The 25,540-nt window shown below is 43.7% G+C and overlaps 1 protein-coding gene across 1 annotated transcript in view; it reads left to right on the forward strand.

The window, feature by feature from the left end:
• The first annotated feature begins 4,496 nt into the window (after positions 1-4,496).
• The window catches only part of SHISA9 (shisa family member 9), a 431,043-nt gene continuing 409,999 nt past the window's right edge, over positions 4,497-25,540 (forward strand). The window contains exon 1 of the mRNA XM_044304803.1: positions 4,497-5,252. Within this exon, the coding sequence (XP_044160738.1) occupies positions 4,735-5,252 (518 nt within the window). The 5' untranslated portion in view covers positions 4,497-4,734. The remainder of the gene's footprint in view (positions 5,253-25,540) is intronic.

Below are 25,540 nucleotides of genomic sequence, written 5' to 3' on the forward strand. Positions count from 1 at the left end.
CCTTGGAAAATGTACTAATAGTAGATGGTGAACCACAACAAGCTGAGGCAGGGTTGGTGTTTCCCCGTTTTGTGGTTCAGCAGGATATGTTGTATCGAGTAAACCAGCTGCGGGGTGAACCCATTGAACAGTTGGTGGTGCCCCAGGCTTATCGCAAATTCGTGTTAGCGTTAGCCCACCAACATGTTCTCAGGTGTCATCTGGGAATGCAGAAAACACAGGACCAGATTCTACAACGGTTTTACTGGCCCAGTGTGTTTAGGGAAGTGGACGAATTCTGTAAGTCTTGCCCGACCTGCCAGGTAACTAGCTCCCAGCACCTTTTCCAAAGTCCCTTGGTACCACTACCGATCATCGAGGTACCATTTGAACATATCGCTATGGAACTCATAGGCCCAGTACCAAAGTCCGCTAGAGGACACAAACACATCTTGATCGTCCTAGACTACGCCACTCGGTACCCGGAGGCGGTGCCACTCCGACATACAGTACATCGGCTAAACTGATAGCTCAGTTGCTAATGGTAATGTTCTCCCGATGGGGTACCTAAAGAGGTTCTGACTGATCAGGGGACCCCTTTTATGTCCAAGGTGATTAGGGATCTCTGTAAGTTGCTGCACATAAAACAGCTAAGGACGTCCGTTTACCATCCGCAAACAGACGGTCTGGTAAAAAGGATTAACCAAACATTAAAAAATATGTTGAAAAGGGTGGTGGCTAAATATGGGAAGGACTGGGACCTCCTTCTGCCCTATCTCATGTTCGCAGTGCGAGAGATACCCCAGGCCTCTACTGGGTTCTCGCCCTTCGAACTGCCATATGGCAGACACCCTCGCGGTCTCTTGAATGTAGCCAAAGAGGCATGGGAACAACAGCCCACTCTGTAAAAAAGTGTTATTAAAGGGAACCTGTCACCAGTTTTATGGTGTCCTAACTAAGGGCAACATAAGTAAGTGACTCATTCGCTTAGCAAAATGCTGGGTCACTTTCTTTAATTGACCCAGTCAATCTGCCAACATCTTGTATTGAAAAGCTCCAGCTGATAATGATGAGTCATGAATATTCATGAGCTCCTGACTCTCCCCACCTACCTGCTGCTAAATGACAGTTTGTTTCCATATGAACCAGCAGCAGGTGGGCAGGGGAGTGGCTATAGCTGTTAATTAAATATACGCTGGACTCAATGACATCACGCCGGACTCGAATCAGCTCATTAGCATGCAGCATGCGGCATCTTTGTATGTATATTATGAGATAACCATCTGTCATACCAGTAAGTGAATACATCTAAGGCACTTTTTAGTAGTTAATGATTGTATATAATTAGTTAGATTATAATAAAATATCCACATGGATGCAAGAACAGATAGAGACAGTGTTGCCTCTTGTTAGGGAGCATATGGAGGCAGTTCAGCGAGCCCAGAGTCAAGTCTATAATTGGCAGGCTCGGGTCCGGATCTTTAACTCTGGTGATCGGGTTTTGGTTCTGGTACCGACCGTGGACAGTAAGTTCCTGGCTAGGTGGCACAGGCCCTACGAGGTACTCGAGAAATTTGGAGATGTAAACTACAGGGTACACTAGCCAGGACGGCAAAAATCTGAACAGATCTACCATGTTAATTTACTTAAGCCGTGGAAGGATGGGAGTCCTATAGTCTTAATACCCAAGCCAGATGGGACGTTACGGTTCTGTAACGATTTTTGTAAACTGAACGAGATTTCCAAATTTGATGCATATCCCATGCCCCGGGTGGATGAGCTTATCGAGAGGTTAGGACAAGCCCGGTATTTTTCAGTTTTGGACCTCACAAAAGCGTACTGGCAGGTGCCCTTAACGGAGGCAGCCAAAGAGAAAACTGCCTTCATCACACCTGAGGGGCTGTATCAATACAAGGTGCTACCCTTTGGTCTGCATGGTGCTGCGTCCACATCGTCGGTATGCTTCAGCTTACCTGAACGATATTGTCATCCACAGTACCGACTGGGAAAGTCACCTATCCAAAGTGCAGGCTGTAGTGGACTCCCTTCGGAAGGCGGGATTAACCACTAACCCCAAAAAATGTGCAATAGGGATAGAGAAGACTAAGTACCTGGGGTATGTCATTGAGCGCAGAGTCATCAAACCCCAAGTGAACAAAATAGAGGCAATACAAAATTGGCCCTGACCTGTCACCCACTAGTCAAGTAAAGTAATTTCTGGGAATTGTGGGCTATTACATGAGGTTTGTCACCCACTTTGCTACGGTGGCCGCGCCATTGACAGGGATTTTGGAGGGACACAAGTCAGTGATGGTTCACTGGGATGATCGGGCGGAAGTGGCTTTCTCTGCTTTGAAGTCGGCCCTGGGCGGGTCCCTGGTTTTGGTGACGCCTGACTACAAAAGGGAGTTTATAGTACAGACCGATGCCTCTGAAGTAGGCTTTGGTGCTGTACTGTCTCAGGAAGTAAACGGGGAGGAGCATCCCGTTGTCTTCCTTAGCTGTAGGCTCACCCCAGCCGAGACCCGGTATAGTATAGTGGAGAGTGCCTGGCTATCAAGTGCAAATAGTGGCCAATAGGATAGAGAAAGGCACTCATAGGGTAAGTATGTTCAGCAAATCAGATTTCTACTAAAATAAATGGTTTGCTCACCTATTGCGGTTGCATCAAGTGGGCGCAACCGCAATGAAGGCCAAATAAAGAAAAATAACGGTTAGTGCAGCCTAGATTCGTCTGATCGCCTTGGGCAGGGGCCACCCTGCCACTCGGGTAACGGTAGGAAGGAAGAGACGCTGAACTTTACGTCGAGCGTATGGACCGTAGAGGGCGCACTAACACAACCGGTCGTAGGCAATGTTTCAGCAGTTTTCAGTTTATTCGTAAGACAACGCATTTCGGGGTACTAGAAACCCCTTTATCAAGTCTAAGCCGGATTAGCAGGGCGGGTGCCGCGGTTGGTTCTTGGTTGCACGTCTCTAGTACCCCGAAACGTGTTGTCTTACGAATAAACTGAAAACTGCTGAAACTGAAACATTGCCTATGACCGATTGTGTTAGTGCGCCCTCTATGGTCCATACTCTCGATGAAAAGTTCAGCGTCTCTTCCTTCCTGGCTATCAAGTGGACACTCGAGTCTCTCCGCTATTATTTGTTGGGGAGAACATTCCGCCTGGTAAATGACCACTCCCCTCTCAAGTGGATGAGCCAGGCCAAAGAAAGAAAAGCCTGAGTCACCAGGTGGTTCCTGTCCTTACAAAACTTCAAGTTCTCCGTAGAACACAGGGCAGGCTGGTTGCAGGGAAATGCACATGCCCTGTCCCAAGTATACTGTATGGTATGTGTTCACCCCCTCAAGGGAGGTATGTAAGAAGGTACAAGGAATCATAGTGGATTATAGGTACATGTAACCGAGGTTCCTGGCTTCAGTGGATTAAGAGATGGTTTTTATGTGTCAGCAGCAGTTGCTGTTTGACACCTTGGTACTTAGCATGGCTGTAATAGCTGATCTGGGATGGCTCTTACTGGGAGTAGTCAAAGTGCTGGGTGGGTGACTACATAAAACTAGCCAGCACTGCCAGGTGGAGAGGATTAGTTGTGTCTCTCAGGAGTTTTGTGTGCTGGCATCTGAGGCCTGTGCTGGGCTGGAGAGTGGAGACCTGTGTGTCAGGGGAACAGGCAGTCTAAAGCCTGTATTTTAACGTTTTAAGGCAGAACTGCCACCAAGGTGACTTTTGTTATATTAACTTGCCATTGGGTGTGAAGTAACACCAACACTACAAAAGTGACATTTTGTTTTTGGCATTGTGTGAATAAACACTAAAGTTTGAATTGGGAGCCTGTATTTTGCCTCTGTACTGCGCCCGCTTATTATCCTAACTACCAGAGCGAATCCCCACAATAGGTAACATTAACAACTAGGTTTTGGAACCTGGTTGACTTTTGCATCTCTTACAATAACACCAATGGGTCAGGACTAACAGCCTCACACGGAGCTTGACTATCAGCAGTATAGCTAAAATGCTCATCTGTATTTCTCCTTAGATTCTTGTGTATTGTCATGTATCCACAATGAAGCAATGACCTATATACTGTTCACCCACACATGTCTATCATAACCTGCAAGAGTAAATGTAGGAGTTTGCAGTTCTGTCACAGTCAGAAGGCTTCAGGTCATCTGCCTCTTAGTCCCAGGAGTTACATTTATGGCTAAATGATCTCTGTACACACTGCTAGAAGACGGTACATTGTCTGCTGACAGAAAGTTTCTTTCCATCATTTGTTTGTGTACATGAGAAGGATGACTGTCTACGGTGCTCACCTAGCAGTCACTTAAATCACATCCCTCCTCATCTCTTGCATACGCTCCCTCCTTACCCAAGACCCATGTCATCCCTCCCTCGGTCTCCACTCCTCCTATATCTATTCCTCCCCCTCCATCCTCCTCCTCCCCCCATCCCCTCTCTTTTTACACTACTCTAACAAAGCAGAATCCCCTCTGCTTTCCTCGATTCCACAAGTGCAGAGCAGTTAGTGCTGCACAGAAACAGTCAGAGCTGACTGCAGCATAGCAGAGCATCACCACCACCATCATCATCATCGCACCTTCCAGGTGAGGACTGCACACACACCATGTCAAGCACCGATGATGGACCTGCTCTGTTGGGCTGAGACCTCCTGACTTTTCATCCTCATGGTTTTTTCTTACGTGCCACTTTGGATCTTCCATATCAAGTTAAACTAAGGCAGCTACTTATCATGAAAGGAATTAGGGCAATATTATATTACTTCTTGGTGGATCTCTTTACTTTGCTGTGTGGCACACAGGGGAAGAGTGGACCTCACTTTGGGAGCACAGAGGTGGTATCAGATGTCAACCTGTCCAACCATGGAGATCTAGAGTCTTCAGAGCCACCTCAGACTGCTGAGGGGTGCAGGGGCTACTTTGATGTCATGGGGCAATGGGACCCTCCATTTAACTGCAGTTCGGGGGATTTTCTCTACTGTTGTGGGACTTGTGGCTTCAGATACTGCTGTAAGTTCAAACAAGCTAAGCTGGATCAAAGTGTCTGCACAAACTATGATAGACCTATCTGGCTGCTACCAGGAAAGACGCCCCCAAAAATTGATGACCCCATGCACGACCCCACTAGGGATAAAACAAACTTGATTGTCTACATCATATGTGGAGTAGTAGCAGTAATGGTCCTTGTAGGGATATTCACCAAACTTGGACTGGAAAAAGCTCACAGACCTCAGAGGGAAAACATGTCAAGGTATGTTACTCTTGACTGATCATTCTGTGTAATGAAATCGAAAGCTTGTCAATTTGATGCCCTCATAACTGTCCAGCTTAGTCACCCCTGTCCCATATACACCATGGCTAGGGTTAATTTTTACCTACTAAGTGAGAAGCAGCTAGATCAATGCAAATAAGGGTTAAAGACCGAACACATTTAAGAATATTGTATTTCCAATAATTGGTCATATACAACCAATCTTTGGACATTAGGTCACCATAACATTGAGCTGTAATGTCTACCCTGTAGTACTGCCACCAAGTGTATACAGGTCACGCCAGTGTAGATTATAGTCTGTTTTAACCTGTGATACAAACAATCCACCACCCACACAATTCCTCAGTTTTGGTTTCTACTGAATCTTCTACGCATCTTGGAATTTGGCTCAGCAACCGCTGAGCTGCATCTTGTCTTGGTAATGGAAGGTGCAGGAGGCACCTGCGTTGTAGATCTCTATATGTGTACAGTATTTAGGTTAAACCCATTCTTCTTCTAGATGTTGACGGGGAGCTGTTCTTTTCTACTAACACTCTCATCATGGCTTAATTCTGAATACAGGATTCAAAAAGCCATGCAGAGAAATGAGAAGTCTCTATCTGTATGTACACATGCCATTGGTGGAAGAGTACCCCTATTTCTCTAGGTAACCCTTCTTCTGGGTGATGATTGCCAAGGGGGAAAAATAGGGTGCAAAACTGAAGCCAACGGGGAAAGCGGGGATGAGTAAGTGGAACAGGACAGATTCAGGGATGTTGTCATCAGTGTGCAGGCCAGGGGACTAGCTCAGTAATGTGAACAGGTGCCATGGACAATAACAGAGACTGCCAGAGAAGATGCTGGAGGAGAACTACAATTCACAAGTAGCTGGCACTAAGGGAGATGGATACAGAGGGAGATTGTGTGGGCAGTGGGCGGGATGACAGTTTGGGATAAAAGCCCGTTTTTCCCTTCATCTCAACATTCAGATCATGTCAGCATCTGTGTGAAAACATAACATATTTTTAACTTCTCTGTTCCCTCTGATTCATTATGCTAATCTCAACCACATGATAGCAGATGGAGATGAAAGGGTCGGACTTTTCTCACTGATTCTTAATTACATATATGAGCTATCTATCTATCTATCTATCTATCTATCTATCTATCTCTTTATATATCTCCTATCTGTATATCTATCTATATCAATCTATCCATCTATAGCTATCTATTATCTATCTATTTATCTATATCAATCTATCTCTATCTATCTATCTATCTATCTATCTATCTATCTATCTATCTATCTATCTGTCTGTCGGTCTGTCTGTCTGTCTGTCTATCTATCTATCTATCTATCTATCTATCTACTGTATCTTTCTTAATACACATCTATCTCATCTATCTATCTATCTATCTATCTCTTTATATATCTCCTATCTGTATATCTATCTATATCAATCTATCCATCTATATCAATCTATTATCTATCTATTTCTCTATATCAATCTATCAATCTATATCTATTATCTTTCTATCTATCTATCTATCTATCTATCATATCTAATTATTTATTTCTTTCTTTCTTTCTTTCTTTCTTTCTTTCTATCTACTTTCATGTAAGATAGACCTATATTAACACACCTTTATACACACTCAGCCATATACATACACCTATACACACACACAGTTTAAAGGTAACCATGGAAATGCAGATAATTACTCTGATCCAACCAATAGCCAGTAGTCATATTGACAATCATAACATCCAGGGTGATAGAATAATCGGTTATGATCAGTGAAAATCTGTACTCTCCGATTAAAAATATATTAATTCTACAAAATCCTTCTTGGTCTCTTGTTAGTAGTACCTCCATGGACAATCAAGAACAATAAATGGTTAATAATTTCCCATGTCAGGTAATGCAAATCAATCAGAATAATAGTATAATGAAGGAAAACACTCTGATCTTTATCTTTCCTATACTGGAACATCCACATAGGAGAAGGCTCTTTCAATCGTGGCCAAATCTATATGTCTGTGGACATATACATCTCAAAGGGCTGATGTATCTGACTCAATAGAAATGTATGTTCTGCCTGCACTGGAAATACATGTGAACCCTCCAGATCACCTTATGTACTGCATGGGGCGTCATATAATCAGCTAGAATGATATTTATTAGCAGCCTGGAAATTAACAAAAGCTTCTTAGTCCATAGAAGTTTATAATGAGGTGAGATTGAACTACGCATTGTGTCACAGGCGTAGATTATCTAGATGGTGGTTTTTCTCATTCATTCCACATCAATTAAAATAGATCCATTGATTTTCCCCTCAGATTGTTGATCCTTTTCCTCCGGGAATGGTTTCCTTTTAGACAGATTGATCAATGTCTTTTCTTCTCAGTCTAACTGTTAGCATTCAGGGGTTTCACTGGAGTGGAGAGGGAAATGTGAGGTGTGAATAGTTCTCTGTGGAATAGAAAAGAAAAGCATTTATATAGATGCGAAGTGCAATGAAGTGAGGTTTTCTTAGACGTAGTCCTCAGTATTTCAAATAAGTGTTCTTCTACTTACAAGTCTATTGGGTTTGTCATTGTTCCATATAACAGGCCAAAGTCCTATTGTCGTGCCTTCTTTTGATATCTGGATCATCAATTTTTCTATATGTTATTATTGGTCAGAATTAAGATTAGGGAATCTAAGGACCTAAAATTTTGCACTTGCGAATGGGACCAAGAACATCAACTCAGTTGACATTAGTTGATTAATGGTTTATGCAAATTTGAACCAACACAACTGCTATGTTGGGCTTGAAACTATATATTACAGAGTCCCAATGACACATAAAGGCGATGCAGAATTAATTGTTGTATGCATGTAATATGGCAGAACCCTAAAATGAATTCAGTGCAAAAAGTTCTGGTAAGGTTGGCTGGATTCTCCTCTGGATTTCACCAAGATAGGTTACCAAGTGAAGGTTGGTAAAGGAACCAGTACTCATTAATTAGTAGAGATCAAGATGAGCAATGCTCCTTGTGTCCATTTATACCCATACCAGCCAACATTTAACATGGCCTCTGAGGAGTGGTTCTGTTATGATTCCTAATAGGTTTGGTTACCAAGTGAAGAGTGGCAAAGCAACTGGTACTCACTAGTCAGTAGAGATCAATATGAGCAATACTCATCATGTGTCTGTTTCCAATTCTAAATCTAAGATGGCATCTGAGTAGCAGTTCTGTCATGATTCTCAACAGACGCGATCTTCTGTGCCTCCAAAAACCTCATAAGGTGTTTAGGCATTATTAAATATATTACTAAACCATATGAAACTACAAAAATATGTACACAAAATCACACACCAAAGACACAAAGGTCTCAATGCACATCGAGATATACTGTAGGTTTGGAGTTTTTGAAATCTGCTCATGAATTTATTGATAAAATTTTTTTTTAGAAAGGGAAGACACATAATGGAATCAAGGGCAGAATGATTTCTCATGCCACAGAACTAATTAATAAGAAATATGAATACTACACTGAACCTATACACTATGTTAATTAGTTCTCTTTCCAGAGTGAAACACCTTTGAACTTTACCATGGAAATTATAGCCATAGGGCCAATTTCATAAAAATACAATTAACTGATTAATATGCATGTTACTTGCAGGAATAAAGCTAGAATACCTGGAGAAAACTGATGTAAACTCATGGAGAACATGCAGATGTCTTTGTTGGAATTCAGACCCAGGACCCCAGCGGTGATGACCACTGAGGCATCATGCTGCCTTGTTATGAATCCCAAAAGTTTTTGCAGGCTGTTAATCAACTACAGACAAATATAGTACAGAATATTGATCTGGCGTTATGATGAAAAGTTAAAACTGAATTGTCCATTGTATAGAACTTCACATGATTGAGTCTGTGACCATTATAGGCACAGTTCCTGTATAACATTACATTCATGTTGCTCATCATGACACACTGCAAGATGTGAGGAGACTTGTTGGGTGATGAAATGGTGATTGTTCTTCACGCCTATATTTGAACCATGTAACCATGATACGAACCTGACACAAGACATCTTATCGACGTACTTGAGATTTGACAGTAACAAGAACCTTTGAGTGTATGTTGACTTAGAAGCAAGCAAATCAATGAAAAAACTCCTCAACAAGGATCCTTAATTTCTAAAAATATATTGTAAGCAATAAAAAGGATACAAAGAGTTCAATGTGTTCATTCTTAAGGAAATGTAGGCACTTTACCAAACTCTTGAAGATATCTGCATAACATCTAATGGCATTATGTAACACATGTGTTATAGAAACAGGTCATGAACTGATGCTTGATGATGAGTGAAGGGGGATGTGAGGACACAGCAGATGACAGATAGCTCTCCCAATGGAGGTGCCATTGTCTAATGCAGTTAATTATTTTAAATGCTGAAGGTGATGAAAAATGGAAAAGACTTTACAGAAACACTCATTAACACAGACTTTTGCCGTGTTATTCGAGTCCGAATCAATTCTATTTGAATTGAAATTGATTTGATTGCCTGACAAATTCTCTCTCGGTCACTCTCCAAAAATTCTTGCGAATTGAATCCCCTAAGTTTTTGATCCTTTAAATCCAAATGTTTGCAAAAATGCTGCTGAATCATTATTCAGTCTGTCATTTTAGCTCATGTTCCTATTTTTATCTATACAATACCACTTTGTATTCCTGCGCATACGCATACTTACCCAGACTTGTATTAATATGATGAATCTTTGACCATACTGTACATGTGCATACTTCTCTAGTAATACAGAGTTTTCCCCTTAGTATTCTGTCATTGATAAGCTGTTGTGGGTGCTTTGCACATGAGCATAGGTCTTTGGTGGCGTAGGCACAATGTATACCTTTTATATCATTTTGCATTCTCAATGGACTTTTGCAGTAGCTTCATCACAGAGGTCGAATTTCAGCATAATAGGTCCACATGAGTATTATGCAATCACCTGTATATAAATTGTGTATAGAAGGTCAAACGTACATTAGTGATCTAGTCCTCTATGAAGCCATATGCTGTAGTAGCGATACACATTGGGATACAGCCCACAGTAGAGTGCACCATGCTCAGTACTTCATTGCTCTTTCTTAGTAGACTAGTACTTTGGTTGGTATAGATTTGAGATTATATACTTACATTTTTTGTTCATTTTACTTTTTGATGGTTGCATTTTTACTACAGTTTACTATAATTATTGCATCACTCCTTTCTACTACTATTTTTCCATCACATTATACCCTGCTCCTTTCCATGGTTACGACCACCCAGCAATCCATTAAGTGGTGGTTGTGCTTGCACACTATTGAAGAAAGTGTTGTCCTCTCTGGTGGCCGAATACTTGCACATACGTGTGCACATAGGCTAGTGTATATGTCATGTAACACATCATGGGTACATACAGTATGTATCGTGGGTAGATTTTACCAAATACCATGGGAATAATGTAGCAAATGTGCACAACAGTTTTCTGGCATATGACTATTTTTGGCATATGACTATTTTTTTTTGCCAATTTTCACCACACTGTACAGTTTTTAAAAGTGGTGAAAATATATGGGTATGGGTTGGTATGTGAATTATTTTCATGCTAGAATTATCATTGTGACTTTTTTAAAAGGCTGTAAATAAGGGTGTCACAGTAGGTGAGGGAAGGGAAGTAAACCAAATACAACAAAAATAACAAAACACCAGGCTAGGCCCCAAAGCTAGGGAACAGGGAAAAGTTAACCACCTGACAATCCCTGAGCCTTTCCCTGACTGCTGACCACAAGAGCAAATCCTTAAGGTGGAAGTGCTCATGCACTGGAACCTAAGCCTAGCTGAAACTGAAACAAACCCTCAGCTAGGGAGCTGGAGATAAGACGTCTTCCTGAGGCCTAGCCAGAACACACAACAAAAGAGAAGGAGTAGGACTTAGCTTAAGACGAATGGGGAGCAGGAGATCCACCAAATACCAGCTAAGAACTCCAGAAGCAAATATAAACCGCAAGGGCTATAGTGAGAAGCGGGTATAAATAGTACCACTAAATAGCTAATGAGCAGATCCTGTGGGGAGGTGGGTTCCTGCCCAAAACCACAACAAAGAGAAACAGAACAATCTGTCAGATAGACTCACGTGCAGCACGTCTGTCAGATCTTCTCAGGCCTCTCACAGGGCAGGGCGTGACAAAGGGTAATGGGAAAGTAACAGTTCTAGATTAACTAGACTAGTTTACAGATGCATCAAAAATTATTGGAGAATGCTGCCCTTTTGCATTTTTTCTATCTATCTATCTATCTATCTATCTATCTATCTATCTATCTATCTATCTACCTGTCTATCTATGTAGCTATCTGTCTATTAATCTCATATATATTACCGAATAAAGCTTTTCAGCATTTTCTCTCTGCATACATCTTATCATCATTTTTAGAGCATGACACACACGGTGCACCCACATTGCTGTGCCATCATGTACAGTACTCGCCTTGTGCTTCACAGCTGTGTGTTTATTGACCCAAAGCAGCTTCCAAGAACATTTCCCAAATAACACACTTCTATTATATGGTAATTGTACGTGTCTCATTCCTAGTATTACAATGTTTCATAGTGTAGGTGGCATATAAACAATCTCTTGTTTCCATAGTCCTAGAAAGGATGCACAAAATTGTCCATTTACAACAGAAAATCCCTTTTTAATAGGTGACATCAACCGTAAATTTGCAGTTTAAAGTGGAAGCAGTTGGAGTCAGCGGTTTAGTGTACTGGTGGGCTATGAAGCTGCCAAACACAGTGGTGACTAATTTATACATTACTCAGCTTACATTGCTCAGTTGTTAAATACAGTTTTGTTACTTTCTCAGCCGCTCGTGTATCATTCTCACCATCAAGTCATAAGCAAATTAATGCAATTAAAAGCATTCTGAGATACTCTGCAGAAGGCGATTGTCATTTGGGACCTGCTTGAATTACTCGGATACTTGAATATCGATTACCTCAAACCGCTGTTATTGTGTTTACTGTGGCAAACTACATCAGAAGGTTTCCGTCTGAAATTCTCATTGAAGATTTGCAAGGAATGTTGATTAAGCCGGTGACAATCAATTTCGCTTCCCTAGTCTTTCTTCAGTAAGGTTGCATGAACTAAATGGAGTGATCATGGTCTTAAAAGTTAGGATGGCGACTCAATGAGTGTTCACCTCATGGAGAGAAGATTGGCATAACATTTTAAGTATTGTAGGGAGAGAAGCCCTGAGCAGGTTCAGGGTTACCCAGGACAGGACTAGACAATCGGAAAATGGGATTATTGCCCAGGGTCCTTCACCCTCTAATATTAGAAACCACTGACACAACTGAAGTGATATGTAATAATAACATACAATATACTGCAAGCTAAGTATTATGCATCAATTTTGTTATAATTACTAGATGGCACGATGGGGCAGATTTATTAATTCTCTCTTAAATTTAGTGCCACTTTGGTCTTTGGCTCACGCTGTATGATAATTTGTTTTAGATACTTTTGTCTAACTTTATGCTACTTGGTTGGCTTGTTTTAGATAAATTTTTAGGCACCAAGGGGGTCATTTATTAAGACCGGATCTGCCAAAATTAGGAAGCAGCGCCAGCCTCTGGTATATTTTGCAGAAGTGCCCAAAAATTATGCCTTGATGGGAGCAGAATGCACAAGTGTTAATTGTTCTAAAGTTGAACAAGCTTGCAAAATTGCCCCCTTTTATTTGGGAGCAGTATAGTGCGGATGTAGAAAGGGTAAGGTATGTAGGGGTAATAGTGGCAGCAATAGTAGTGCCAGCAGTAGCAGCACAACATGGAACAGACAAGGCATTAGATTGTGTGGCTATGTTGGGGTTGTAGTAGTAGTGGCTGTGTAGTGGTAATGGTAGTTGCAGTAAGGGTAATGGAAGTGACAGTAGGGGGATTAGCAGCAGCCATGGGACATGATGGCAGGTAGCACATGGTATTATGGGCCACTATAAGCAACTGCAAATCTTTTCATCAGCATCAGCTGGAGGTGTGTAGAAATCCTCAAGGATCCATGCCTTCATGCCATTTTGACAAAACTGATGTTTACTATACTAGCGGAGGACAATTTTGTCTGTTTGGCTATGATAACGCAACGTGCCATACTGAAAACCTTCTCTGAAGTGACACTGAAGTCTAGACAAGACATTACAGAGAGACTATACTTAGCCAGTTCTAGCCAGTGTACCAGTCTCGCTGCCAAGAAGTCCATGGGGTCAGGGAACACAGTATACACTGGAGAAAGGCAGATAAGACTGAAACTGGGTGTTCAGGCAATACATCTATATTTGCTGATTTGCGTCAGCCTGGAGTGGCACATGAAAAAAAATGAATCCATTATGTTGATGATACGTAACTGGCTGCTGCTGTGACTTCTTGTAGTAGGGGAGACAGCAGACAATGGGTGACTTACCGGGGGGTTTAAAGGGGCCTCCCGGTCAGACACATGGGTGGCAGGCATTTGCTTGCTGAAAGCTGCAGCAAGCTGCGTACACAATGTAAAATTGTAACAAAGTAATTTGGTCTCCGTTTTGGCAACAGGAAATCCTTCCCCCATTTTGCTTTGATAGTAAGCGAATAAAAGCATGGCTATCCAGTATTCATCAGATTACTTGATAGTAAGTATACACACTCTTGCCAGCGTGCCCGAGGACTCCATGTTCTGGGGCTCTGCCCCTCACTGAGATGATTGGTCATCATGGTCATTGTCATCATTATTATCATCATTAACCTCATCCACCTGCACAACCTACTCCTCCTCCTGTTGTTCGTCCACCATTGGTAGCTCGTCATCCTCATCCTCCACTTCCTCCTTCATGGAACTTTCTCAGTTGGGGCCCCCAACAGGTACAGGACAGCCAGCAAGATGTGTTAGCTGTTCTTCTTCCACCATCCTTTTTTGCATCAATGTGACCGTCTGCTCTAAGATAAATATTAGGGGGATGACATTGTTGATACTGCAGGTGTCCCTAGTGACAAATATTGTGGCCCCTTTGAAGGGCCTGAGTACACAACACGTGCCTCTGATGAGCTGCCACTGTCTGACCTCGAAACAACACATGCTCCCTGCTGAGGTGGTTTGATGCATGACAAAATCATGATTGCTGCTTGATGAAACTGATCGACTGTGTGGCTACTCTTACCCAGGCTGATCATCTCTAACATGGCATTGCAACTCTTTACTTTACACATATGATAGGAGGGAGGGGGCACAAAATGATTCCCTGCTTCTGTTGGGTATGGATGTCCATGAAGGAGCACATGAAGGAGCACATGAAGGAGGCGGTAAATTGCCTGGTATCTGAACTAGACCAACACAAACATGGAGGTGTCAATAAGACTTGTGCTGGCCTTGTATATGCAGTTTTGCCTTGCAACTGCCACAATAAACATTGACCCAGTGTGCCATGAGACATGTACTGTCCTTGCCCTTAACAGCTGCTCCAGGTGTCCACTGTGACTTGCACCTTGCTGCACAGCAAGAATTGAAAGGAGTGGCCCACATTCTCCATCACTTGTCAGTACAAGTCAGGGATGGCTTTTTTAGAGAAAAAATTCCAGTTATGTATCTTCTAGTGAGGCTGAGTGCATGCCATCCTTGTCTAAAGGCAGCAGAATCCACTAAGTGGTACAACACTGCTTGGGGATGGGGCCTGGTGGCCACAAAGAAGTTTGGCAGAAAGAGGACAGACTTTTTCTGATTTGGAATGCGGGCCAGTTCTATTTCCCCACAGGATCCAGTGATGCTGCCTCGTGTGCTGCAAGAGAACCCTGGTACCTATGATTGTAATTGAACACCAACTGATTATTTCTATCCTGCAGATCTTGCACATGGCATGGGTTCTGTAGGCCGGCCTTGTGAAGAAAAACAGCCATAGGGGAGATGCTTGCACAGATCTAGAGGCAGCCAAGCTTGGCCGAGCTCTGGCATGATTTGAGCCAATAAACACAGTATCAGTGGCATTACCAGTTTCCGAACTTACCACAATAGAAGCAGATTTGGCCTGACAGTTTATGGCAGGTTTGGGCTTATGTTCTTTATTGCCATAGTGGCTACTGTCCTCCTCCTCTGATGTCACCTTCTCTTCCCAACCCTGATCTGACTCCCAGGTCCTATCCAGCACAATCATTATCATATTCCTCACCCTCCCCACCACTTTTATCAGACTGTGATATGTCATTGTATATGCCACTGTCAATACCACTGCCCCTACCACCAACCCTGTGGCTACAAGTCCCACTACTACTACTACTACCACCACCAGCACAGCTATGCATGGGGTTCCTTGTCTTCATCTGAACCTCCTCCTCATGGCAATCCGAATGCTGAAGCTAAAAATGTCTTCAAACTACACATATGATGCTGTAATGCATTCACTAACACGGGTATAAAAATGCAATATTTGCAGTAAAATATCTTCGAACTACATGGTATGATGCAGTAATGTATTCACAAACACATGTATATGAATGTCATTTTTGCAGAAAAGTGTCTTTGAACTACACTGTATGATGCAGTAATCTGTTCACTAACACAGGTATAAGAATGCAATTTTTTCAGTAAAAGGTCTTTGAACTTCATGGTCTGTTGCAGCAACACATTCACTAACACTGGTATACAAATTTTAATTTTGGCAGTAAAATGGCTTTGAACTACATGGTATCATGCAGCAATATGTTCACTAACATAGGTATAACAATGCAATTTTTGCAGTAAAATTTCTTTGAACTGCGCAGTATCTTGCAGTAATACAATATGTTTTAAAAAAAATAGTATTATTGCAGTATTGTTTTTTAAGTAACTATCTGTTAACTTGCAGTAATATACAATGCATTTAATAACACAGGTATAAAAATGGCATTATTAGACTATTACTTTTGTTGTAACTGTTATCTGTAACCTCTTATCGTGCAGTAATATACAATGTATTCAGCAACACGGTATAATGCACTGATATGCCCAATTACAAATGATAAACTGGTTTGTAGATGAAAAAAAAATCAGAATTTCCCAGTATTTGGAGCAAAATGTGTACTATTAGGGTGCTGGCAATAAGTCTATTTACTGTAGAAACTAAAGGATTTTTTAAGCTGCCTGTTGATATACAGAAAAAAAAAATGTTGTCAGCAGCTATATTAAACACACAACTGGGTGTCCAGTCCCTCACTCCCTTACTCCCTCAAAATATTTTTTCTTATAAAATTTCCTAAAATATACCAAATTACTGTATATCATCTTATTTTCTCCCTATTCTCTCCTTATAGTGTCCCTATCACTACATTAGTGGCTTGTGTCTGTAATAGCTTTTTGTCAGACACTGCCATAAGACACGCTTCCGGGTCGCACTCTGAAGAGAGAATGGCGATTTTTCTTTCTCAGCATAAGGACCTGTCTGACTACTGCCTCCTGATTAGCAGATCAAGCTGCCTCTTAGCCAATCAGAGCAAGCCCTCCACCCACTTCCTCCCAGTGTCATGTGATCCTCTATCATCTGATCTCATGGTTTTTCCTGCCAGTTTTCACAGTAAAATGGTGTTATCTATCTATCTATCTGTCTCATATCTATCTATCTATCTATCTATCTATCTATCTATCTATCTATCTATCTATCTCATATCTATCTCCTATCTGTCTATCTATCTATCTATCTATCTATCTATCTATCTATCTATCTAATATAGCTATTTATATTGGAGTTGTCCAACAGGAAAATAACTACTTCTTTATGTGTCCCACACAAGGGAAACACAGAACAGGGCCAACAGAACCAAGGTTCTTGTAAGCAAATTTGCTAATATTTGGAGATAGATTTAGAATAAAGTTGAATTGCATTAAAAAAACACATTCTAGTCTACTGAAAAATGTGATTGTGATTTACTGTAGATGACCCCCTTACGTGGAAAAACTACAAACAGCTAAAAAAAGCAAAAAAAAAACAAACGAGCCAATGACTATAACTAAAGCATAGAAAACGAGCAAAGAATTTTGGTCTGACTTTGGTCTGACTGAGAATCAATTGAATTACTAGTATTTGGAGAGCGTGACAAAATAGACCTCATGTCTGTATGACTTAAATCAGGAGAATGTTGAATGTTGATGATGACAGACAGATATCAAACCATATAAAAAAGTAATCACATTATTAAATGCGAGTGTTAGATGAAATGGAATGAAATTGATATATTAGAGATAGGATACTATTATACTATTATTAGTACTATGCTATTGAGATTTACATCTAGCACTATTTGTGTACATTCTCATTATGTACATTATACGATACTCTCAGTGACAGAAAAAATAAGACATCTAGATAGAAATGTCGGATTGCTGCAATGTCGGATTGCTGGCAAGTTATGTCTTAGACCAAGGGTCAGCAACCTCCGGCACTCCAGCTGCTGTGAAACTACAATTCCCAGCATTCACAGGCTCGGCTGCTCTTGCAACTCCTATAGAAGTGAATGGAGTTGTAGTTACAGAACAGCTGGAGTGCCGAAGGTTGCTGATCCCTGTCTTAGACATATATATATATATATATATATATAAATGATTACAGATGTTGAGAAGAGGATGTAAAAGTGGGAAAGCTCTCAGAGGCTACTTTTGGGTAGTGTGAAATATCGTTGACTGCTAGACATGCCTCTATGATGCACACAAAGACATTTTGCCCAGTTCACAGACTTTGATAGGAGGTCCGTTATTGGACTGATAGAAGCAGGATGCTTCGACGAATTGTCCGCTATTTAGGCCGTTCTGACCTAGCTGTTAGGAGGTGTTGGGCGCAGTGGTTATGTGAGGGAATACACACATGCCGAAGATACTCTGGACTAGAGTTGAGCGAACACCTGGATGTTCGGGTTCGAGAAGTTCGGCCGAACATCCCGGAAATGTTCGGGTTCGGGATCCGAACCCGATCCGAACTTCGTCCCGAACCCGAACCCCATTGAAGTCAATGGGGACCCGAACTTTTCGGCACTAAAAAGGCTGTAAAACAGCCCAGGAAAGAGCTAGAGGGCTGCAAAAGGCAGCAACATGTAGGTAAATCCCCTGCAAACAAATGTGGATAGGGAAATGAATTAAAATAAAAATTAAATAAATAAAAATTAACCAAAATCAATTGGAGAGAGGTTCCATAGCAGAGAATCTGGCTTCCCGTCACCCACCACTGGAACAGTCCATTCTCAGATATTTAGGCCCCGGCACCCAGGCAGAGGAGAGAGGTCCCGTAACAGAGAATCTGTCTTCATGTCAGCAGAGAATTAGTCTGCATGTCATAGCAGAGAATGAGGCTTCACGTCAGCCACCACTGCAACAGTCCATTGGCATATATTTAGGCCCAGCACCCAGGCAGAGGAGGGAGGTCCCGTAACAGAGAATCTGTCTTCATGTCAGCAGAGAATTAGTCTGCATGTCATAGCAGAGAATGAGGCTTCACGTCAGCCACCACTGCAACAGTCCATTGGCATATATTTAGGCCCAGCACCCAGGCAGAGGAGGGAGGTCCCGTAACAGAGAATCTGTCTTCATGTCAGCAGAGAATTAGTCTGCATGTCATAGCAGAGAATGAGGCTTCACGTCAGCCACCACTGGAACAGTCCATTCTCAGATATTTAGGCCCCGGCACCCAGGCAGAGGAGAGAGGTCCCGTAACAGAGAATCTGTCTTCATGTCAGCAGAGAATTAGTCTGCATGTCATAGCAGAGAATGAGGCTTCACGTCAGCCACCACTGCAACAGTCCATTGGCATATATTTAGGCCCAGCACCCAGGCAGAGGAGAGAGGTCCCGTAACAGACAATCTGGCTTCATGTCAGCAGAGAATCAGTCTTCATATCATAGCAGAGAATCAGGCTTCACGTCACCCACCACTGTAAGAGTCAATTTTCATAAATTTAGGCCCAGAACCCAGGCAGAGGAGAAAGGTCCCGTAACAGACAATCTGGCTTCATGTCAGCAGAGAATCAGTCTTCATATCATAGCAGAGAATCAGGCTTCACGTCACCCACCACTGTAAGAGTCAATTTTCATAAATTTAGGCCCAGAACCCAGGCAGAGGAGAAAGGTCCCGTAACAGACAATCTGGCTTCATGTCAGCAGAGAATCAGTCTTCATATCATAGCAGAGAATCAGGCTTCACGTCACCCACCACTGTAAGAGTCAATTTTCATAAATTTAGGCCCAGAACCCAGGCAGAGGAGAAAGGTCCCGTAACAGACAATCTGGCTTCATGTCAGCAGAGAATCAGTCTTCATATCATAGCAGAGAATCAGGCTTCACGTCACCCACCACTGTAAGAGTCAATTTTCATAAATTTAGGCCCAGAACCCAGGCAGAGGAGAAAGGTCCCGTAACAGACAATCTGGCTTCATGTCAGCAGAGAATCAGTCTTCATATCATAGCAGAGAATCAGGCTTCACGTCACCCACCACTGTAAGAGTCAATTTTCATAAATTTAGGCCCAGAACCCAGGCAGAGGAGAAAGGTCCCGTAACAGACAATCTGGCTTCATGTCAGCAGAGAATCAGTCTTCATATCATAGCAGAGAATCAGGCTTCACGTCACCCACCACTGTAAGAGTCAATTTTCATAAATTTAGGCCCAGAACCCAGGTAGAGGAGAAAGGTCCCGTAACAGACAATCTGGCTTCATGACAGCAGAGAATCAGTCTGCATGTCATAGCAGAGAATCAGGCTTCACGTCAGCCACCACTGCAACAGTCCATTGTCATAAATTTAGGCCCAGCACCCAGGCAGAGGAGAGAGGTCCCGTAACAGACAATCTGGCTTCATGTCAGCAGAGAATTAGTCTGCATGTCATAGCAGAGAATCAGGCTTCATGTCAGCCACCACTGCAACAGTCCATTGGCATATATTTAGGCCTAGCACACAGGCAGAGGAGAGGTTCATTCAACTTTGGGTAGCATCGCAATATAATGGTAAAATGAAAATAAAAATAGGATTGAATGAGGAAGTGCCCTGGAGTCCAATAATATATGGTTATGGGGAGGTAGTTAATGTCTAATCTGGACAAGGGACGGACAGGTCCTGTGGGATCCATGCCTGGTTCATTTTTATGAACGTCAGCTTGTCCACATTGGCTGTAGACAGGCGGCTGCGTTTGTCTGTAATGACGCCCCCTGCCGTGCTGAATACACGTTCAGACAAAACGCTGGCTGCCGGGCAGGCCAGCACCTCCAAGGCATAAAAGGCTAGCTCTGGCCACGTGGACAATTTAGAGACCCAGAAGTTGAATGGGGCCGAACCATCAGTCAGTACGTGGAGGGGTGTGCACACGTACTGTTCCACCATGTTAGTAAAATGTTGCCTCCTGCTAACACGTTGCGTATCAGGTGGTGGTGCAGTTAGCTGTGGCGTGTTGACAAAAGTTTTCCACATCTCTGCCATGCTAACCCTGCCCTCAGAGGAGCTGGCCGTGACACAGCTGCCTTGGCGACCTCTTGCTCCTCCTCTGCCTTGGCCTTGGGCTTCCACTTGTTCCCCTGTGACATTTGGGAATGCTCTCAGTAGCGCGTCTACCAACGTGCGCTTGTACTCGCGCATCTTCCTATCACGCTCCAGTGCAGGAAGTAAGGTGGGCACATTGTCTTTGTAGCGTGGATCCAGCAGGGTGGCAACCCAGTAGTCCGCACAGGTTAAAATGTGGGCAACTCTGCTGTCGTTGCGCAGGCACTGCAGCATGTAGTCGCTCATGTGTGCCAGGCTGCCCAGGGGTAAGGACAAGCTGTCCTCTGTGGGAGGCGTATCGTCATCGTCCTGCCTTTCCCCCCAGCCACGCACCAGTGATGGACCCGAGCTGCGTTGGGTGCCACCCCGCTGTGACCATGCTTCATCCTCATCCTCCTCCACCTCCTCCTCATCCTCGTCCTCCTCGTCCTCCAGTAGTGGGCCCTGGCTGGCCACATTTGTACCTGGCCTCTGCTGTTGCAAAAAACCTCCCTCTGAGTCACTTCGAAGAGACTGGCCTGAAAGTGCTAAAAATGACCCCTCTTCCTCATCCTCCTCCTCCTCCTCCTGGGCCACCTCCTGTTCCATCATCGCCCTAAGTGTTTTCTCAAGGAGACATAGAAGTGGTATTGTAACGCTGATAACGGTGTCATCGCCACTGGCCATGTTGGTGGAGTACTCGAAACAGCGCAACAGGGCACACAGGTCTCGCATGGAGGCCCAGTCATTGGTGGTGAAGTGGTGCTGTTCTGTAGTGCGACTGACCCGTGCGTGCTGCAGCTGAAACTCCACTATGGCCTGCTGCTGCTCGCACAGTCTGTCCAGCATGTGCAAGGTGGAGTTCCACCTGGTGGGCACGTCGCATATGAGGCGGTGAGCGGGAAGGCCGAAGTTACGCTGTAGCGCAGACAGGCGAGCAGCAGCAGGATGTGAACGCCGGAAGCGCGAACAGACGGCCCGCACTTTATGCAGCAGCTCTGACATGTCGGGGTAGTTGTGAATGAACTTCTGCACCACCAAATTCAGCACATGCGCCAAGCAAGGGATGTGCGTCAAATTGGCTAGTCCCAGAGCTGCAACGAGATTTCGCCCATTATCACACACCACCAGGCCGGGCTTGAGGCTCACCGGCAGCAACCACTCGTCGGTCTGTTGTTCTATACCCCGCCACAACTCCTGTGCGGTGTGGGGCCTGTCCCCCAAACATATGAGTTTCAGAATGGCCTGCTGACGTTTACCCCGGGCTGTGCTGAAGTTGGTGGTGAAGGTGTGTGGCTGACTGGATGAGCAGGTGGAAGAAGAGGAGGAGGAAGCCGAGAAGGAGGAGGTGGCAACAGGAGGCAAAGAATGTTGCCCTGCGATCCTTGGCGGCGGAAGGACGTGCGCCAAACAGCTCTCCGCCTGGGGCCCAGCTGCCACTACATTTACCCAGTGTGCAGTTAGGGAGATATAGCGTCCCTGGCCGTGCTTACTGGTCCACGTATCTGTGGTTAGGTGGACCTTGCCTACAGATGGCGTTGCGCAGTGCACACTTGATTTTATCGGATACTTGGTTGTGCAGGGAAGGCACGGCTCTCTTGGAGAAGTAGTGCCGGCTGGGAACAACATACTGTGGGACAGCAAGCGACATGAGCTGTTTGAAGCTGTCTGTGTCCACCAGCCTAAATGACAGCATTTCATAGGCCAGTAGTTTAGAAATGCTGGCATTCAGGGCCAGGGATCGAGGGTGGCTAGGTGGGAATTTACGCTTTCTATCAAATGTTTGTGAGATGGAGAGCTGAACGCTGGCGTGTGACATGGTTGAGACGCTTGGTGACGGAGGTGGTGGTGGTGGTGTTGGTGGTACATCCCCTGTTTGCTGGGCGGCAGGTGCCAACGTTCCTCCAGAGGCGGAGGAAGAGGCCGAGGCGGCAGCAGCAGAATAGGCCGAGGCGGCAGCAGCAGAAGAGGTAGCAGGGGGAGCCTGAGTGACTTCCTTGGTTTTAAGGTGTTTACTCCACTGCAGTTCATGCTTTGCATGCAGGTGCCTGGTCATGCAGGTTGTGCTCAGGTTCAGAACGTTAATGCCTCGCTTCAGGCTCTGATGGCACAGCGTGCAAACCACTCGGGTCTTGTCGTCAGCACATTGTTTGAAGAAGTGCCATGCCAGGGAACTCCTTGAAGCTGCCTTTGGGGTGCTCGGTCCCAGATGGCGGCGGTCAGTAGCAGGCGGAGTCTCTTGGCGGCGGGTGTTCTGCTTTTGCCCACTGCTCCCTCTTTTGCTACGCTGTTGGCTCGGTCTCACCACTGCCTCTTCCTCCGAACTGTGAAAGTCAGTGGCACGACCTTCATTCCATGTGGGGTCTAGGACCTCATCGTCCCCTGCATCGTCTTCCACCCAGTCTTGATCCCTGACCTCCTGTTCAGTCTGCACACTGCAGAAAGACGCAGCAGTTGGCACCTGTGTTTCGTCATCATCAGAGACATGCTGAGGTGGTATTCCCATGTCCTCATCATCAGGAAACATAAGTGGTTGTGCGTCAGTGCATTCTATGTCTTTCACCGCTGGGGAAGGGCTAGGTGGATGCCCTTGGGAAACCCTGCCAGCGGAGTCTTCAAACAGCATAAGAGACTGCTGCATAACTTGAGGCTGAGACAGTTTCCCTGGTATGCATGGGGGTGATGTGACAGACTGATGGGGTTGGTTTTCAGGCGCCATCTGTGCGCTTTCTGCAGAAGACTGGGTGGGAGATAATGTGAACGTGCTGGATCCACTGTCGGCCACCCAATTGACTAATGCCTGTACCTGCTCAGGCCTTACCATCCTTAGAACGGCATTGGGCCCCACCATATATCGCTGTAAATTCTGGCGGCTACTGGGACCTGAAGTAGTTGGTACACTAGGACGTGTGGATGTGGCAGAACGGCCACGTCCTCTCCCAGCACCAGAGGGTCCACTAACACCACCACGACCATGTCCACGTCCGCGTCCCTTACTAGATGTTTTTCTCATTGTTATGGTTCACCACAACAACAAATATATTATTTGGCCCAATGTATTGTATTCAAATTCAGCGGGATATAAATTTGAGGCCTAGTATTTAGGCGCTGGGTGACCGGTATGGATTTAGTGACAGAATTAGACTTGGAAATGCACAGAAGCGTGTGTGTGTGAAGTTATTCTGAATGACCCAATGTGCACCTTGAATATTATATACCCTTTTAGGGATAGATTTCAAATAGCTCTGATATAGCAGAAACCACTAAATTATGAAATTGCTAAATTGGGAATTGTACTTCAACCCAGAACAAAAAATGTGCTTTGACGGACACTAAATATCTTGCCCAGCAACAACAGTACAACGGTGGGTAACGAGAGATTTAGAGGGAATTAAATTTGAGGCCTAGTATTTAGGCGCTGGGTCACCGGTATGGATTTAGTGACAGAATTAGACTTGGAAATACACAGTAGCGGGTGTGTGTGAAGTTATTCTGAATGACCCTATGTGCACCTTCAATATTATATACCCTTTTAGGGATAGATTTCAAATAGCTCTGATATAGCAGAAACCACTAAATTATGAAATTGCTAAATTGGGAATTGTACTTCAACCCAGAACAAAAAATGTGCTTTGACGGACACTAAATATCTTGCCCAGCAACAACAGTACACCGGTGGGTAACGAGAGATTTAGAGGGAATTAAATTTGAGGCCTAGTATTTAGGCGCTGGGTCACCGGTATGGATTTAGTGACAGAATTAGACTTGGAAATACACAGTAGCGGGTGTGTGTGAAGTTATTCTGAATGACCCTATGTGCACCTTCAATATTATATACCCTTTTTGGGATAGATTTCAAATAGCTCTGATATAGCAGGAACCACTAAATTATGAAATTGCTAAATTGGGAATTGTACTTCAACCCAGAACAAAAAATGTGCTTTGACGGGCACTAAATAACTTTCCCAGCTACAACAGGACAACGGTAACGAGAGATTTAGAGGGATTTAAATTTGAGGCCTAGTATTTAGGCGCTGGGTGACAGGTATGGGTTTAGTGACAGAATTAGACTTGGAAATACACAGTAGCGGGTGTGTGTGAAGTTATTCTGAATGACCCTATGTGCACCTTCAATATTATATACCCTTTTTGGGATAGATTTCAAATAGCTCTGATATAGCAGAAACCACTAAATTATGAAATTGCTAAATTGGGAATTGTACTTCAACCCAGAACAAAAAATGTGCTTTGACGGACACTAAATATCTTGCCCAGCAACAACAGTACAGCGGTGGGTAACGAGAGATTTAGAGGGAATTAAATTTGAGGCCTAGTATTTAGGCGCTGGGTCACCGGTATGGATTTAGTGACAGAATTAGACTTGGAAATACACAGTAGCGGGTGTCTGTGAAGTTACTCTGAATGACCCTATGTGCACCTTCAATATTATATACCCTTTTTGGGATAGATTTCAAAGAGCTCTGATATAGCAGGAACCACTAAATTATGAAATTGCTAAATTGGGAATTGTATTTCAACCCAGAACAAGAAATGTGCTTGAACGGACACTAAATAACTCGCCCAGCTACAGCACTAGGGACAGATTTAGCTGGATATAAATTTGAGGCCTAGTATTTAGGCGCTGGGTGACAGGTATGGGTTTAGTGACAGAATTAGACTTGGAAATACACAGTAGCGGGTGTGTGTGAAGTTATTCTGAATGACCCTATGTGCACCTTCAATATTATATACCCTTTTAGGGAT

This window comes from Bufo gargarizans, chromosome 8 (genome assembly GCF_014858855.1).
Source record: "Bufo gargarizans isolate SCDJY-AF-19 chromosome 8, ASM1485885v1, whole genome shotgun sequence".
In the NCBI taxonomy this organism is placed as follows: domain Eukaryota; kingdom Metazoa; phylum Chordata; class Amphibia; order Anura; family Bufonidae; genus Bufo; species Bufo gargarizans.